We start from the raw sequence: 17,174 nt of genomic DNA, 5'->3' as shown, positions 1-17,174 counted from the left end.
AATTTAGGATTCATTTTATAATTCATATACCAAATATTTTTGTCAAAGTATTTTTGAATAATTATTTCATAAAAAAATAAGAAATTTGGAAATGAAGTTTTGTATCAATTCATCTTTTTATTAAAGCGTTCACAATCATGTCGCAAAGAATTATTTCTATTATACCCAATATATTTTCCATTGTTAATGTTTTTGCAAAACTGAAAATGTTAAGATGCATATATTACTTAAATATTTTGTTATTTATATTCAGCAGTGATTTTTGCTTTGATGGAATTCCCGATAATGATTTAGAGATTTTTGATGATTGGAATGGAGTTTATTTTTCAAAGAAACAACTTAAAAAGGAAGAAATAGTTTGCAGCATTGTATCATTCTTATTCATATGTTGAGCATCTCATTGAAATTCTAATCTGGAATTACAAATTTTTGAATTTGTTTTTAACCAGCCTTCTGATGCAATTCATTTTTCATTCGAAAATGCGAGTTATGCATGCTTAGTTGAAAATGATATCACAGCCCATTTCAAAACCAATGACAGTTTGTATAATTTACATTTGTTTAATTGAGATTTATACATCCATTCAGTTAAAAATTCAAGCAAAATCATATCAATTTATCAGGCCATTCTCGATGGAGATATTTTTTCGAGAAATGCAACAAATTCATCTGTGCAACATAATAATTTGGCATCAGTAAATCAATCAGCTTTTTATAAAAATGAGCCCAAGTATCGTTATTTGAGAAACACAACTGAATATGAAGCAATTGATGTGCTTAAGGACAATTTATTTCAAAAACCTATTTGGTTTTATGCATATGATGAATTATTTACACTTTTACCGCTGGAAATGTTTCAAGTTGCTCACACAACTTTTCTTGACTTTTCTTCTGATTCCGATCCATTTGGAAAAGATTTGTTCGATGATTTATTGTTTGATGCACAAGATTCGGATTTCACTTCATATGGCTATTACAGTGGAGAATTTCACCTTGCTGAGATTGATATTCCATTTTCAGAACTTATTGAATTTGAAAAGAATTTTTCACAAAATTTAGATTCTGAATTTGACAAAAGGGTGAAGAATCAAACATACAGAAAAGCCAACTATTTGTCTCTTCTTTATCTTGAAGGACATCCAAACAATCATCTTTCTCATAAAGACAATGTTTTATCTGCTTTAGACAAAAAATTCGCCAATGAAAAGTTTCAGGTTACTAATGATCCAATTCACGATCAATTGCATCCTTTTACAACTGAGGCCAGATTCTATTGTAAAGCAGAAGATTATTACAGAAGAAAATCACACAATTCGACGTCTGAAGATGGTTTGATATTATTTTTGAAAAATCAAGCATTCCTTTTTTGCTCTTTCTTGACGATTTTATTTTGATTTGTTTGTTGTTAAATCAAAAAATTCTGTTCTCTTCCATTTATTTATTGCTTACCTTTTCTTTTTAAATGTTTGATGTCTTTCATTAGAAGAGCTCATTCCTGAGATTACAGAGATTTTCCCTGTCAATTCAACATCTCTTCTTGTGTGGGTGTCTGTACCACAGTTGTGCAATGTAACTGGTTTCAAGCCACTTCCTTCCAAATCGCAGGCAATATACTCTTCTTGGTTTCCCATTGTGCAATCATTAGAGTCATTTGATAAGGCGCTGCAGGACAGATGGGGCAAATGGAACAGCTGCAACACAAAGACTATGCAAGGTGAATTGCTGATACTCAATACAATGCTTGATATTATTGATGAAGAGAAAAAAGAAATGAAAGCAACAAAGAATTCAAAGAGTGCTTCAAACAGTTTCTATTTGAAGACAATAAACGAATTTTTTGGATTTATTCATCGTCTCATCCAATTCATTTGGAACGTTGTTTCTGGTTTCTTCAAAAGATTATATCACAAGTCATCATCCAAAATAAAGGAGAGTTTTCACACCGTTTCTGCCAATGTGACTGATTCAATGATTGAAAACGAGTTTTTCACCCGTATCGAATCAAATGCGGTTAAATTGGCTCTTCGTGACGTTCTTTTGGATCGAAAGTTTATTGCGAAAAGCGACGAGATTGCCATGTTGTTTTTAGCTGAAAAGGACTTTTTCGAAAGTAACGCGAGCCAAGAACTGCAAATTGTCAACAAAAGCGCAAATCTTAATGACACAAAGCTTTCCTCAAACAGCACAAGGCCCCCTCAATGCAGCGAAGACGATGGGTTATTTTCCAACAACTCTTCTTATCAGTCCGGCGCATCGAATTTGCTCACATCTCTTTTGTCTTTATTGCCAACTCCGCCTGCTTATTTTAGGCAGCCTCGCAATCATTTCACCAGGCCACAAACATTTGACACTCATTCAATTCGTTCGAACAGAACCATTTCATTGAATACTTCGAAAGAAGAAAAAGAAGACATAAACGCGAAAGAGAAGCAAAGTGAAGGGAATCAGGAAAAGGAAGAAAAGAAAGAAGAAACAAAAGAAAATGAGAAAGAAGAAAAGGAAGACAAAGAGAGTCAGGAAGAAGAGGAAAGTAAAAAAGAGCTACTTGATAAACTTCAAAAAATTCTGGATTCTTCATTCTCAGACATATTCTCAACCAGCAATTTCAGTATCTTATATCCACACCATGATCCATCCTACCACTTCACTCTGAAGCAGCGCCGACCTCCGGATGATCCTCTGTTGTGGACTGAGGCTGATTTTCTTGGCGATCTAAATTTTCTTTCGCTTGGCAGATACAAAGACCAGTTTGCCACTTACCGCTACAGAAATGGGGAGTTTATCAGGACTTGCAGAATAGATAACATTTCATTGGGGTATTTCAGCGGATGGGGAGAGGAGACACGAGTGGGAGATGTGCTGAATAATCAGAGGAAACAGAAGCTAAAAGAAGAGAATCATATTGAAAAGAATGATGATGCAGAAATCGAATCTAGTGACACAGATTCATCCGTTTCTCCTTCTTTTCTTTCGTTTCTTCCTTCAAAGTTTAATAGGCCTTATTTTTCTTTGTATTTCACGCAAAATTCAACGGTGTATCCTGTGATGTTTAAAGTTAGAGCAAAGATTCTTCCGTTAGTTACAGAGATGCGGATTTATTGTGATCCGACAGCCAATCTTCCAATAATTGAGCGAGTGAATGAGATTGGCGCTTTTAATTTCGTTGCAGATGTTTCCACGAATAAAATTTGTGGACATTCAAAATATTCGCAGAAGAGTCAAATAAGACCAAAAAAATCTGCAGCTGTAATCTGTCATCCAACTGATGAAGCTAATAATGAAAATAATGCGAATATATCTCAGCATTTGAATCATGGGGAACGAAATATTTTTTCATTAATAAAAGAAGCTTCAAAGCATTTGCATTATTCTTCTAAAAGAAATATCATACAACAAGAAACAGCCAAAAACAACAAAAGCCCCGATGGAAATTCTTCTGATATTCATTTCAAATTCATGTTGCGCGATTATTTTGATGCTCTCAATGCAGCACAGGAAACTTCTTTCGAGCCAATTCCGTTTGACATTAAAGATGATATGCTCGTGTTTCACATAACAATAGGCAATACTAAATTGGACATTCCTCTCGAAAAGCCAATTGATTTTCATTTATATTTTGATCAATAATATTCTTTACCAAAATTCCATTATTAGGATTTTTTTTACAAAATATTTTTGAATGTGAACGAAAAAATAAAAATGGTACAGAATTTTTGAATTTATGAAAAATTAAGTGATTTGTTCCAAACTATTTCCGCATTTGAATAATTGAAATTCTGACATTATTTTTCAAAATAAAAAAAAGAAATTTTAAAAAGTTGAGAAAAATATTTGAAAGCAATTTGTGGAACAAAATTCGAAAAGTTAAAAAAAAAAAAAAAAAAAAAAAAAATAATAATAATAATAATAATAATAATAATAATAATAATAATAATAATAAACTCACAAATAAATTCTTTCGTCCGACATAAACCTCTCAAATTTATATGTCGCAAAGGTTTCATTTGTGCATATTAAACATTTTTGCTAATACCATATTTCCCTTATCTTTTTGAAAATAATAATTAAAAACATAGTTATAAAAAATTTCTAAAGGGTGTTAACTTTCATTCAATTCATAAATCAGTCACAGTTTGAACAAGAGCTTTCATTCATATTGAGAATTATCCAATTTTTATGAAGAAACTTTTCCGTTGATTAATTATGAAAAGCAAGCCATTTATTGCATCGATTTGAGTTTGTATTAAGGATGTGTTGATCTGTTGCGATATCGATCAAGAAACATCAAAACTCATGCTCTTTGTTTTACTGGCTTTCACATTTGCAACATCACAAGAATTGAATGAAGAAGATATATATGAAGTTTACGTAAAACAAAGTGGAAATGACACCAACACTGGCACAGAGATTGGTCAGGAAAAGAAATCATTAAAAAGTGCTTATGATCTTCTGAGAAAAAATCATTCATGCAACATTTATGTTGTAAATTCCGCAACTGCATTGAAAGCGGAAGCTATTTCAATTGGATCTGGATATGGAATTACTATGGAAGGAGTTGACAGCAAAGGAACAAAAAATGAAATTGTTGCAATAAATTGTAACGTTCATCCAGGAAATGATTTATTCTCATGTAGTTGGGATGTTGAATTCAAATATTTAGCATTCCTTTTTCCAATCACTTTGAATAAAGAAAATGTCCCACAAGGAATTTTTTCATTAATTCGTGGAGGAGAAGAACTCACAATTAACAACTGTCAATTTATTCGGCCGTTGTCTTATGAAACAAAAATCCATTTGAATTTTGTGAGAATGCATAATGGGATATTAATAATGGAAAATGTTGAGTGCACTGATGATGATGATATTGCAATATTTGACAATACTCTTTTCGGCATAAATCAGAAAGTAACAGTGTCAATGAATAACGTCACGTTAAAAAAAATATCAAGCAATATTGAAATTGTAAATATAATTGGATCTCATTATGAAGCAGATGTAACTTTGAATGGCAGCACATTCACGGAATGTCAATCGTCTAGAGGTAGTGTTGTCTTCTTTTATAGCGAACATCATAAAAGCAAATTCACAGTTGCAGATGGAGGAGTCACAACTTTCACTTCTTGCAATTCAGGCTACGCAGGAGGTATCTATTTGAATATGACAGGAATAACATCAGCATCACAACTGAAATGGCCAACAGATGGAAAGAATCTGGTATTTCAGAATTGCAGTCGTGGAAAAGGAGAGTCAAAAAGAAATACTGGATTGGCAATTCGCACGAAAAATGAGTTTATATTAAAAGACATCGCAGATGCAATGAAGGCAAGTTTTGCAGCTGATTTCACACGAAAAGACAATTCGTGGAACGTTGTCGGATATGACGAAGAAAATAAAATGGAATACGATTTCACCAGCAAATATTTCGATCCTCCTCCTCCAAAACCAGATAACATGACAAGGGCATTTGTGAAGAAAGATTGTTATGGAAACGGCGTGAGTGTTGAATCTGCAATTAATAGTTTAAATGATGCTTACGAATATTTGACAAAAAGTGGAGCATGCTTTGTTGACATTGTCAGAACGGATGATCCAATCAAAGCTGAGGAAATCACATTTGATGTTGATAGTGGAATTACAATCGAAGGAGTGAATGACAATGGAGAAGGAAACACAGAAGCTTCAATCAGTTGTGATGTTTCTGTTTCATCAATTCTCTTTTCTTGCCAGAAAATTGTGGAATTCAAGTATCTGGCTTTCCAATTCTCTTCAACAGAAAAGAATTGGGACTCATTAATCAGTGCAGGATCAGGTTCAATATCACTGAAAATATCAACATGTCGATTTGTCAGAATCGGATCACAAACACAAGAAGGAATGAATTCAAATGCTGATGGAAACAGTTCCATCGGAAAACATCTGGTGTTTGTGACAACTGGAACAGTGGAAATGGACACAGTGAAATGCACAGATGAGACCTCATTTGTGTCATTCTCTAGGTTTCCCTTTGATTTTGATGGAGCCAGTGAAGTGTCATTGAACGGAGTGGAGATTAACAAACTCAATCTTGAAGTGGGACCTGCAATAAACATTGATTTAAATGGAAATTCGGATGGAAAGATTTCTGTCGAGGGAGTGAAAGTTCAGGAAATATATGCTGAATTTGGAAATGTTGCAGGCTTGAGAATTAAATGTTTTTATAATGAATCAAATATTTCACTGGGAAGAACAAGAAAATGCACATTCAAGTCCTGTTCATCATCGAATGGAATCGCTGGTGCAATATGTATTGATATGTTCAAGGCAGTGTCAAATTTGAAGCTTCCGGCTGCAAACAATCTGGAGATTGACAGCTCAAACAAAGCTGGATCAAAAACCACTTCGATGTTCATATCGGCATTGGATTTCAAAGAATTCTGTGAACAAGAAAATGCCTTTGAGTTTGCGAATGATTTTGATGATTCCACTGTTGGGTGGATTGTGGCAGCAATAAGTTCAACATCAGAGCCTGAGGATGTGTATGAAAAGTATATCAAGGGAAAGAAAAAGAAACCAATTGACAATCCAGAAGAAGATCAAACAAAAGATGAAAAGAAAACAAGCACAGGAGTGATTGTTGTTGCCATTGTTGTGCCGATTGTTGTTGTTGTGGTAGTTGTGGTGATTGTGATTGTCATTGTTGTTGTGAGGAAAAAGAGATCAAAAAACTAATTGTGCATGGATAAGAAACAAGAAATGAAAGATTAGAATAAAAATTATTATTCTTTTTTCTTTATGAATAATAAATGTTCTTGTTCTTCATTGTGTATTCATCACTTTTATTTCTTTTTCATCAATTTCTCATGTGATTTTTTATTTCATAATTCATATCTTTTTTTGCACTTTTTCAGTCAAATGCATAACACAAAATATTTTTAATTCCAAGGGATTCCCAAGAAAAAATTCGGTAAGAGTACACATTGAAACAGGAATTCTTTTGTTTTTTTGCGAAATTTAATGGCATAATAATACAATGTGATATTCACTGAAATAGAAAAAAATTTATATTGTATGATTTCATTTATTATGTTATTGTTTTTAATGCTAATGATTTTGTGCGGAAACGTTTTCTTATGAAGTTGAAAAAATTAGAAAAATATAATTTTTCAAATTATTAATGGGATAAGATAAAATAATTGTAATTGGTGAAAAATTCAAAAAGCCGAGATCCCATTGTGCAAAAGATAAAAAAACGTTTTTAATGATTGAGATGTTAATTTGGGAGATGGAGATGGTGAAAATTGCTTCGGAATGCGTTCATTTGATAAAATTTAAATTACGAAAAAATAGAAATGATTTATTTTTTTATTTTTATCAATAACACATTTCCGCAAACTTTTATCATACAGCATGTGCTTTAAACAACATATATCATCAGAATAGTGTGTTATTTGTGAAATTTGAAAAATGCTATATTGTACTATTATGCCAATTTAATAATTTGTTTGTGCACAATATGATATTATGATTTTATTCGATAAGTTTTTTTAATATTTCAGTGCCGACTGAAACAGATTAAAATTAATAAAAAGTCAATATTTCCATTAACAAAATAATAAATTTATGGGCAAATTGTTATCAATAAAATTTGAATATTACAAACAACAAAACAAAATAAATGATTTATTGCTAGATTTCTATTCAATGCCAACAAGTATCAACGATTCGAGAAAGGATATTGCAGATTTGAATGATAAATGTCCTTGCGTTTCATGTTCATTTGATTGGCTCATCAAGAATGTGCTGAAAGTTGTCTATAAAAAATGTCCGAGATGTTTGAATAAAATGCACATTTATTCAAGATTCGAAACAAGAAAACAATACAGATGTGCAAAATGCGACAAATCGATCAGTTTATTTGAAAATACTTCATTCTTTAACTCGAAAATACCATTGAACAAACTTCTCAGAATCATTTTACATTTTTGTTTGAAATTGAATATCACTCAAACAAGTTTTCATCAAGACATCAACAGAAAGACCGTTTGTTTTTGGTATTCTCAATTTCGTGTAATTTCTTCGATAATCACATTTCAGGATTCTCAGCCAATTGGAGGTGATGGTGAAATTGTAGAAATTGACAAGGCTATTCCAAGAAGGAGAAAATTCCACAAGGGAAGTTCAAAATCAAAGGTTTGGGTGATTTTTTTTGACATCATAAAAAAAGATCAAAAATCGAAAAAATAAAATCTATTATGGTATTTGATGATTAAAGAGTTTGTTAAATTTATTTCAAGTATTTAGGTTTTATTTCTGTAATATATATTTGTTTTATTAAGAAGAACAAAAAAACAAACCTTTTTAATGTTTTTTGTGAAAAAGGATTTTTTGATCAAGTTTAAGAAAAATTAACAAATAATAAATTAAGTTTAACCAACAAAACACATTCAAAAGAAAAAAAAGAATTTATATATTTAATACAAAGCAAATAAAAGTGAAAAAAAATAATTAAAGAACTTTAAAAAATGCAACAAATATGTGAGTTTTTATTATTCCGTCGACAAAGAAATGTGCCTTTCATTAATCTAGATGAAATCTCTTAAAAATATTCCAGTATCTGCTGATCAGCCCAACAGATTAAGTAAATATCGTTTCAAAAAATGAAGGAGTTACAATAATTAATGATAACAACTTTCATAAACTCTTCTTTTTCTCTTAATTCTTCATATTACATTCCCATTCAGCTTCTTTCTTATCCTCCATTCATTTTTCTTCAGTTTCTGCTCTCCTTCATCTTAATCCCCCATTTGAAAATGCAATTCATATTGTCTTCTTTTATCTCCAATGTTTTCCAAATGAATCTTTCATAACACTTCTTATCGCTTCTCAGACTAAAAAATAATTTGTCAATCTTTTTCTACGAATTCATTTCGTTCATTTTCTTTATTTTCTCTTCTCAGTCAGCTCCCACTTCCTCAACCACACCTTCGTCACCAGTCCCATCTAAAACAACCTCAGCACATTCCACCTCACCTCCACTACAAACACACTCTCACATAACTCCTTCGACAAGTCCAGCTGTCACATGAGCAGCGACATCTTGACACACAGAAACCAGCAGACTCCCTCTGGCGATATGATTTCCTTGACGCAAAGATCAGCCTGTTCTGCTTGATTGAAGATGTGACTGAATGAAAAAGAAGAAAAAGAAGAAAAAGTTTGAGATTTAATTTCATTTCAAATGTCTGAAATCTCCTTCAAAATCTTCTGTGCCACATCTTTTTTGATTTCTTCTTTCTTCTTCATTTCTTCCTCAAAACTTTCAACTTTTCATCTTTCTCCTTCTTTTCCTTCTTTGTCTTTTTTCATCTTCTTTCTCAATTTTTCTATCTCCTTTTCCTCTTTCTCCCTCATCTTCCTCACTTCCTCCTCCACTTCTTCTTCCCATTCCAACTCCTCAGCTGAATATATTCTGTTCCATCTATTTCCATCGCTAGAAAACGGTGAGTATTGGCTGATGACAGATATTTCTGATCCGAATGTGGATGTGATGTCTGTGGATCCATTGGAGCTGTTGTATGAAACGAAAGATTATTTCAAAAAGCTTCTTGTTGCAATCGAAGTGCAGCAATATTCTCTTCTTTCGGGAATATCAGTTTTCTTCTTCTGCTTCACCATTCAGAAGGTTAAGAAGCGTAGAGAAGAAGGCGATAGGAGATGATCGGCTATCTTCAGCGCATGCGATTGACCCTTCAGATGTGTCGGCTGTGGATGCTTCATACACATCGGCAGGAGCGATGGATGACATCGAGAGGCGGCTTGGGCATATGCGCGGCAAGCGGTGCTTAATGTGTATGTTGCGTATGAATACGATGTGGTGCTTTCAGCGATGCTTTCTGTTCCGCTGGTCGCCCCGCTTCCTTCGCTTGCAGCATCGGTGTGCACGAAGTCGGGGAGTAAGCGGATCTTTACAGAGGCAGATGTGAATGCGATCTGTTTATTACATTGCTGCTGGCTTCGCGATCTCCGCAGTCGAGGTGTGTGGTGGTGAAGCTGGACGAGGAAGTGATGAAGTGATGGGGAGAGGGGTTGCAGTGTGTGAAGTGGGGGAGATTGTGGAGAAGGGAATGGAGGAGGTTTGGCTGAGGATGGAGGATATGGTTCTGTCTCCAGCAGTGATTGCGCTTGCGGTTCTGGAGGAGCGGGAAGAGGAAGAGGAAGAGGAAGGAGAAAGAGAAGACAAAGACGGAGGCAAAGAGGGAGAAGAAGTGGATGTGGGAAAGAAAAAGAAGTGAACGAAAATGATGCATAGACAAATGAAAATGCTGAAAGCAAATCGCGTTTGAATGATTTATTGTTGAGCCCTTCGTCAATTTCAGATTTCGGACAGAAAATCAAAGAAAAGAGTGGCCAAAATCGTGATATATTTATTCTTTGTTTTTGCTTCTTTCATCTTCTTTTTTGAGAAACCTTTTTTTCTGAGTTATTCAAATGACTCTGTGAAATACCTCTTTTCCTTCTTCTTTTCCTCACCACCAACACTAATCCCTTGATAGCCTCATGTGCTGTTCAGTTCAGTGTAATCCTCCACCGCTCAAACACATCCCTCACTGTTCACTCGCTCCTGATTGCAACACACCTGCATTGCGCAATCTGCTCTTCTCAAGAATAATACAAGGAATAAGCAGTTAGAAAGAAGAAATAGAAGAATAAGGAGATAAAGATGGAGATGAAATTTTCTATGTGCAGAAGGACTTCTGTGTGAGTGAAGAGAAGTCTGTGGAAGGAGATGAAAATGTTAAGGGATTCAATGGAGTGTCAACAAGAACAGAAGGGGCAGACAATTGTGTGTGCAAAAAGGGAGAAAAAGGAAGAGAAGCAAATGTTGAGGAGGCTGTGATGTTTTGAGTGTGCAGCTGAGCAGATGAGAATGTGCTGTCAAATGAGTAAAATGTCTGGTACTGTTCATCATCATTTTCATTACCTCCTTCTTTTCCTCTGTCCCTCCTCCTCCTTTCTGTGACTGCCTGTGGAAGCCCTGTGTCGAAAGCGTCAATTTGATATGCATAAAACTCGTCTTTCTGTTTTGTCTTCGTCTTCGGCTTTTACGTTTCCAGCTGACTCCTTTCCTCTGCTCTGCGCTCAACTAACTTTTGTAGTTTTCTTTCTTTTCTTCTTCCTTTGGAACACGCTGTCCTCTCTTAGTTCCTTGGTAGTATCACAAAGATAGAGCATGAGCTCGACGTATCTGGCTGCTCCTTCCCCCTTCCACTGCCATTTTACGTGCGATGCCCATTTACTCCATTCAGCGCAGCTTGTTCACCAAATCTATTCGAAGCTCCAAAACATAGCAGGATGTGTGCCGCAGAAGAGAAAAGAGGATCAAATGCACATCCAGCGAAACTGCAGAATGCATTGAAAGTGACGATGATGTTGTTGAAAACAGCCTAACAAAATGATAAAACTTTTTGCGTGATTTATTTATCTTTTGATTGAAAATCTTACACACATTCGAATGTTGCGGATCTGATCCAATATGAAGTGAGAGGAAACATCAAAAAAGAAGAAGAATGTGATGAAGAAGTGGGAAAAGAAGGAGAAGAGGAAGAGCATAAAGAGGAAGAGAATGATGTCTTCTCAAGAGACAGTTCAGGAAATGCATCAGAATGCAACGATGGCTGAACTTCTCTTTTCAAATCGCGTTGCGTTCTTGCATGCCTTCTCTCTCTGCCTGCACAGCTGTCTGAATGCATTCCATTCCTCTTGCAAAAACTGCCTTTGTTGGTGTCTACACAACTGTCTGTCTCTTTCAAGATATATTTTGGCTGTCCTGCTCCTTTCTGATCTTTCTCCTAATCGCAGCAACGGTTGGCCAGATGACAACAGGATGCAAAAACTTTCAATTGCTCCATTAACTTTTTCTTCCACTGCTCAATGATGTGAAAACTGCTGTATCATCAGAAAAATGAGTTGAATCACAAGTCAACGACGAAGAAGATGAAATATCCGATTAATTGTGACGTGCACAATAAAAATGTGTCTTATCGGAGAAATTTATAGATAACATTAATAATTCCTCTTCGCTTTCACTTTCTCTCTCCTTCCTCTTTGTCTCCCCCTTCTTCATCTTATCTCCATCTTTATTTCCATCACTTCCCTTCTCTCTGCACGCACGCCTGCTCCAAAACCCCTTATCCACCATCACTTCTGTCTCTTCGCTCTGTACAACCCACTCCTCACACAGCTACCAGCTTTCCACATGATACTTCGGTGAGGCCTCTGCTTCCACTTCGTTCAAAAATATCATTCAAACAGACAATACAATACGATCACATCTGAACTCCGCTCCTCCTCTACTGCAATTGCTCCATTTCCAGTGCTCTTCCGTTCTTTGCTGTTTCAACATCTCTTCTTCTCGTTCTTCTTTGGAATCTTCATTTCAATCAGCAATTCCATTGTCTCCTGTTCATTTCTCTTCCATCTTCTTTATCATCTGTGTGATTATTTTTGAAATCAAATTATTTCTTTCAAAAAATTCGGTTCGAAAATTTTTTAAAAGCATTAACAACAAAACACCAAAAATTGAAAAATCTAATAAAAAAATATTTTCTTTGTTGTTTTAGTTAAAACATTTGTGTTTAATGTGGTTTTGATGGAATTTTTAATAAAAATTAAAATTCTCTATTCAATAACAAACAATCTTTGAAAAATCAACACACCAAAAAAATATATGATTTCAAAAATAATTACCCATCTTCTCCAAAATATGCTCTTTTCAGTTGTTGAAGCGCAATCGACGGGATTCTTCTGAACTTCATCAGCATCTCATTGAGCGAGTCGCCACACACCTCTGCCAAGAAATACGCTGCCAGCGCTAACAAAACACATGGCAGTACTGCATTCGGTATCTGCTTCGCCTTTACCACCACCAGCAAAGGGGATAATGTGTGTGCCGCGGCCTCCAGATGCTCAGCTACCCCATGCGCTCGAAAGATCGTTGCGCAATGAAATTGACCAGGTGCTGCAGGGTGCAGCGCCTCTCCACACACGCGCCCCATCAGCGCACATGTAGCAAGCGAAGGAATCATTGTACCTGCTGGCGCATTAAGTGGCATTGACAGCGGCTGGAATTCTTGATTCACAAACAGGCACGCACATTCACTCCGCGGCACGATCCTACACGCCTGCAGCTTCACCTCAGTCTGTATGTCTTCCTGTGGTGGAACCTTCAGCTGCGCTGTGTCGTCTGTCCCAATGACTATCCCTGAGAGAACACAAACGAAGAAGTCGAAGATGATGCGGAAGTGTGCGCAAATGTTTCGATTCGTCGGGTTCTGATTGAAACTTAAAAAAATGCATTATTTCACATTAAAATCAAAAGAAAATAATAAAAAAAATGAAGAAAATATAATGATTCATGCCTTTAAATACTTTAGTTCCAGTGTTTTAGATCAAACAAATTTATCATCATCGTCTCAATTTTCTTTCTTCGCTTCCTCTTTCTATTCGGTTGAGTCACAATCATTAAATCCCAAGACAACCTCACTGATCAACTTCCTTCCTTCTTTCTTGCCCCCCTCCCCCCCCTCCCTCCCTCCCTCCCTTTCTCTCTCTCTCTCATTCACACTTCTCACTCTTCTCGATAAGCTCCAACAATTCTTTGCCTGTTAAAACACTTGCAAAATGAAAAGAAATCAGCTGCTTCGAGGCAAGCTGTTACAATACAAAGTGGAAGAACATGCAATCAGCGAGGGGGAAAATGTGAGAAGGAAGAGAGAAGGAAGGATGAATGAGGAGCGATGACAGAAGAGAAACATGCTGAACGTGATCTGATTGCATGCTGCAGCCTCAAATGAAAAGAATGGAGTCATCTCATTCACCAGGCTGTTCAGTTCGAGATTGCCTTTGAAAAGATGAGTATATAATAGAGAAGATGCAGATATCCGGAAAGAAGAAGAGGAGGAGGAATTGCAGCAGATGATATGTATGATAGCCAAATGTGCGCTGCACAAACAGAAACACCAAATTGTCAACGTCAATCTTGCTGTTTGATAACATTCCAAATACTTTCAGAGCAGAATTCAGATGCAGCTGGACAGAAAATTGTTTGATATCCGAAAAGTATTCAATAATTGAATGTCTCGTTGTTGGCTGTTCTCCACTCTTTTGAAGAAAAAACGGAATCAGAAATAGAATTTCATCGCTTTCCATGTCTGTCTGTCCAGTCTGAGCAACAGGAAAACCTAACAAATAAAACCAATATATTGGGGTTTTCATTTTTTTCGTTGAATTCTTGCCTTTTTTTTGATATTGATATCCTTCCCTCGATATTGCCAGCCACTTTCCTTGCCAAAAAATTCCACAAATGGGTGATTTTTTTGATATCATAAAAAATTCCGACGTTTGATCATAAAAAATTTTCATTAAGGGTGGGGTTGATAAGATATTCTTTATACGAAAATACATAAAATTATAGTTAAATATATTGTTGTTATTTATTGTTTGTTGAAATAAATTTGTTTCCAATCGTTTTTCTAACAAATTTTGAAAAAAACATAAAAAATTTATACAAAAATTTCGAAAATTCGAAATACATTATAAAACTTTAGTTAACTGATTTCAAAAACATGATAACAATAATTACGATAATGGAATATAACAATTGCAAATTAAAAAATGTGTTTCATATTGTTATTGAAAAAAAAAAAAAATTGATTAGTTGATATTGAAAATTGTGAATTGAATCAATAAATTTACACAGATCATGCGCTGACTAACATATCGTCCTTTCTAATATCCTTTTCTCCTTTAAATGTTTCTTCTTTTCTCGAAAAGAAGAGGTTTTTGTTTGTTTTATAAATCCAACTGCTTCAAAAGAAACTAACATCTCTAATTTCCTTCTCAATCCCTCTGTCCTGTGGACTTTCTATGAATTCTCTCTCCCAATTCGATGTCAATTCTGCATAACACGATATCCAGCTTTTTCTCATTTTCATTCATTTCCACCTCCTGCCCTGAAAGAAACACAAAAACATCAACAGATAAATGTTCATATATAGAAAAATAAATAAAGACCAAACCGCTCTTCGACTGCTTTTTGCCAAGCACACTCATTTCTACAGCCATCATCATTCCAAAAATAAATCAATCTCTTTATTTCTGTCTCAGAATGGTTGAATACAGCATTGCATCCTTCTTCACAAAATATATTGTATATCTCACTGGAGGGTCTTTTCAGCCTGTACACATTGTGGTGGATGTGCAGAGGTGTATTTTCTATTTTTGGCATGATCATCTCCTTTAATAATATTCTCAATCACCAAAAGAAGTATATCTCGTTTATCTCATCAACACCTTGCACAGGAGGGATATGGGGCAGAAAAGGGATGAAAGAATATTTTTTGTGGCAGGGGGTGAAAGTTGAGTGTTTTATAGAATGTTCATGTTTTGAGAGGAGCTTTTGAAAGGAAGAAATTCTGAGACAAAAAGATGGGGAAGAGCAGGTGGAGATTTGTAGAGGAAAATGTAGTAAATATATAGAGAAGTGGTTGAGGATGATGAGGAAGGTGATTATTGTTGATGGGAGATATGGATTTTGAAAGGAAGGAAAGGGGGGTAAAAGCTTGAAAGAAGAGGACAATTGCGAAATGTTAGATCGGAAGAGGGGTAATTTTTGAGAGGAGAAGATATTTCGGAAGAGGATGAAAAAGATGAAGAAGAGGAGGGATTGATATTTTCTGATGATTTTGTGAGTTGAATGGAAGAGGGGAATGGAAAGGAAAAGAAATTGAGAAATATTTTCATTTTTTGTTTCTGAGGGAATGGAGAGGAAATCGCAAAAAGAAAGTGAATTGACTTAGGAAATATACAGCTTTATTGATTTATCCAATCTGTTCGTCATATATTTGGTGATTGAATTTTTTTAACCAATCTGAAGTTTATACATCAAATGAGACATTTTGGCCAATCAACAACATCACGCAAATTATTCTCAACATCGTAAATATCGTTCTACTGATTTCGCAATTCTCAACCCTTTTTTCTTTTTCCTCTTCTACTTCTTTCTCTTCTTTTTATAATCCTCCTTCATTCAATCAACCATCTTCCTCATTTCTCGGTTTGCAAACACAAAATTCGCCTTCTCACAATTCACTTGCTTATTCAGCTACAAGCACGCCTGTTATGAATCGCATAGCCAAAAATACACAAAATCTACTTTAGTCAAATATTGCTTCTTCTTCTTCTTCTTCTTCTTCTTCTTCTTCTTCTCCTCCTCCTCCTCCTCCTCCTTCTTCTTCTTCTTCTTCTTCTTCTTCTCCTTCTTCTTCTCCACCACCTCCTCCTTCGCCTTCGTCTTCGTGTTTTTCTTGACCTTCTTCACATTTTTTGCCATTAACCTCATCAGATGTTTTGTAAATTTCTATTTTTCGTACAAAAAGGCCAGAATCATTTTCTGTTTGTGGCAAGAATTGAAAGATGATAACTCAAAAGCTGCTAAAGATTCGGGGATATCCGATTTCTTTGATAAGCTTGAATCTGCCTGTTAAAAATATTGTGATTTCAATTAACTGCTCCTTCGAAGTTTTCAAATCAAACACAATATATTGTTCAATCAATGAAATCATTTGAAAACATATCAGCATCTTCTTCGAAAATACTTAAAGATAATAAATGGATTTCTCTGTAACTGCATGTATTCACCTTCCTCCTCTTTTTCAATGATATTTCCTCTCACTTCGTATTGGATCATTCCATCTTCCTTGGAATGAATATGAGCTATTCAATCAGTAGCCAGATAATTCGCCCTGATAAATATTTCATTCAGCTTTCCTTCTCTCAACAGTATCATCATCGATATCAAAGCCTTCTATTAGATTGCAGGATGTGCATCTGAACTGCTTTCCTCTTCTGCGACGGCACATCCCGCTCTGCTTCAGCGTTTCGAACGACATCCGTGCTCTTGCTGTTCAGAATGAGGCGAATGGGCATCGCACGTAAAATGGCAGTGGAAGGGGGAAGGAGCAGCCAGATACGTCGAGCTCATGCTCTATCTTTGTGATACTACCAAGGAACTAAGAGAGGACAGCGTGTTCCAAAGGAAGAAGAAAAGAAAGAAAACTACAAAAGTTAGTTGAGCGCAGAGCAGAGGAAAGGAGTCAGCTGGAAACGTAAAAGCCGAAGACGAAGACAAAACAGAA

At 35.3% G+C, this 17,174-nt stretch overlaps 5 protein-coding genes across 5 annotated transcripts; 3 read left to right on the top strand and 2 right to left on the bottom strand.

Moving 5' to 3' along the window:
* Nucleotides 1-507: 507 nt before the first annotated feature.
* On the top strand, nt 508-3,635 carry MONOS_10378 (uncharacterized protein; the record flags this gene model as incomplete). Its single annotated transcript, XM_067862823.1, has 3 exons — nt 508-540; nt 624-1,329; nt 1,484-3,635. The coding sequence occupies 3 exons, from the start codon at nt 508-510 to the stop codon at nt 3,625-3,627; spliced, it is 2,883 nt and encodes a 960-aa protein (XP_067722472.1). The 3' UTR covers nt 3,628-3,635.
* A 658-nt stretch (nt 3,636-4,293) lies between these two features.
* MONOS_10379 (uncharacterized protein) lies at nt 4,294-6,708 on the top strand (the record flags this gene model as incomplete). The annotated part of the gene is made up of 1 exon (XM_067862824.1): nt 4,294-6,708. One exon carries the CDS (start codon nt 4,294-4,296, stop codon nt 6,706-6,708), a length of 2,415 nt encoding a protein of 804 aa, XP_067722471.1.
* A 2,785-nt stretch (nt 6,709-9,493) lies between these two features.
* On the top strand, nt 9,494-10,271 carry MONOS_10380 (uncharacterized protein; the record flags this gene model as incomplete). Its single annotated transcript, XM_067862826.1, has 3 exons — nt 9,494-9,552; nt 9,659-9,828; nt 10,009-10,271. The coding sequence occupies 3 exons, from the start codon at nt 9,494-9,496 to the stop codon at nt 10,269-10,271; spliced, it is 492 nt and encodes a 163-aa protein (XP_067722470.1).
* A 2,451-nt stretch (nt 10,272-12,722) lies between these two features.
* On the bottom strand, nt 12,723-13,501 carry MONOS_10381 (uncharacterized protein; the record flags this gene model as incomplete). The annotated part of the gene is made up of 2 exons (XM_067862827.1): nt 12,723-13,320; nt 13,434-13,501. The coding sequence occupies 2 exons, from the start codon at nt 13,499-13,501 to the stop codon at nt 12,723-12,725; spliced, it is 666 nt and encodes a 221-aa protein (XP_067722469.1).
* Nucleotides 13,502-16,193: 2,692 nt separating this feature from the next.
* Nucleotides 16,194-17,020, bottom strand: MONOS_18002 (uncharacterized protein; the record flags this gene model as incomplete). The annotated part of the gene is made up of 2 exons (XM_067870980.1): nt 16,194-16,396; nt 16,924-17,020. 2 exons carry the CDS (start codon nt 17,018-17,020, stop codon nt 16,194-16,196), a joined length of 300 nt encoding a protein of 99 aa, XP_067722468.1.
* Nucleotides 17,021-17,174: the final 154 nt, after the last annotated feature.

Source organism: Monocercomonoides exilis (assembly GCF_001643675.1).
Source record: "Monocercomonoides exilis strain PA203 chromosome Unknown scaffold41-876177, whole genome shotgun sequence".
Classification (NCBI taxonomy): domain Eukaryota; phylum Preaxostyla; order Oxymonadida; family Polymastigidae; genus Monocercomonoides; species Monocercomonoides exilis.
The sequence above is the reverse complement of the archived record's forward strand: the minus strand, read 5'-3'. Positions and strand labels throughout refer to the sequence as shown.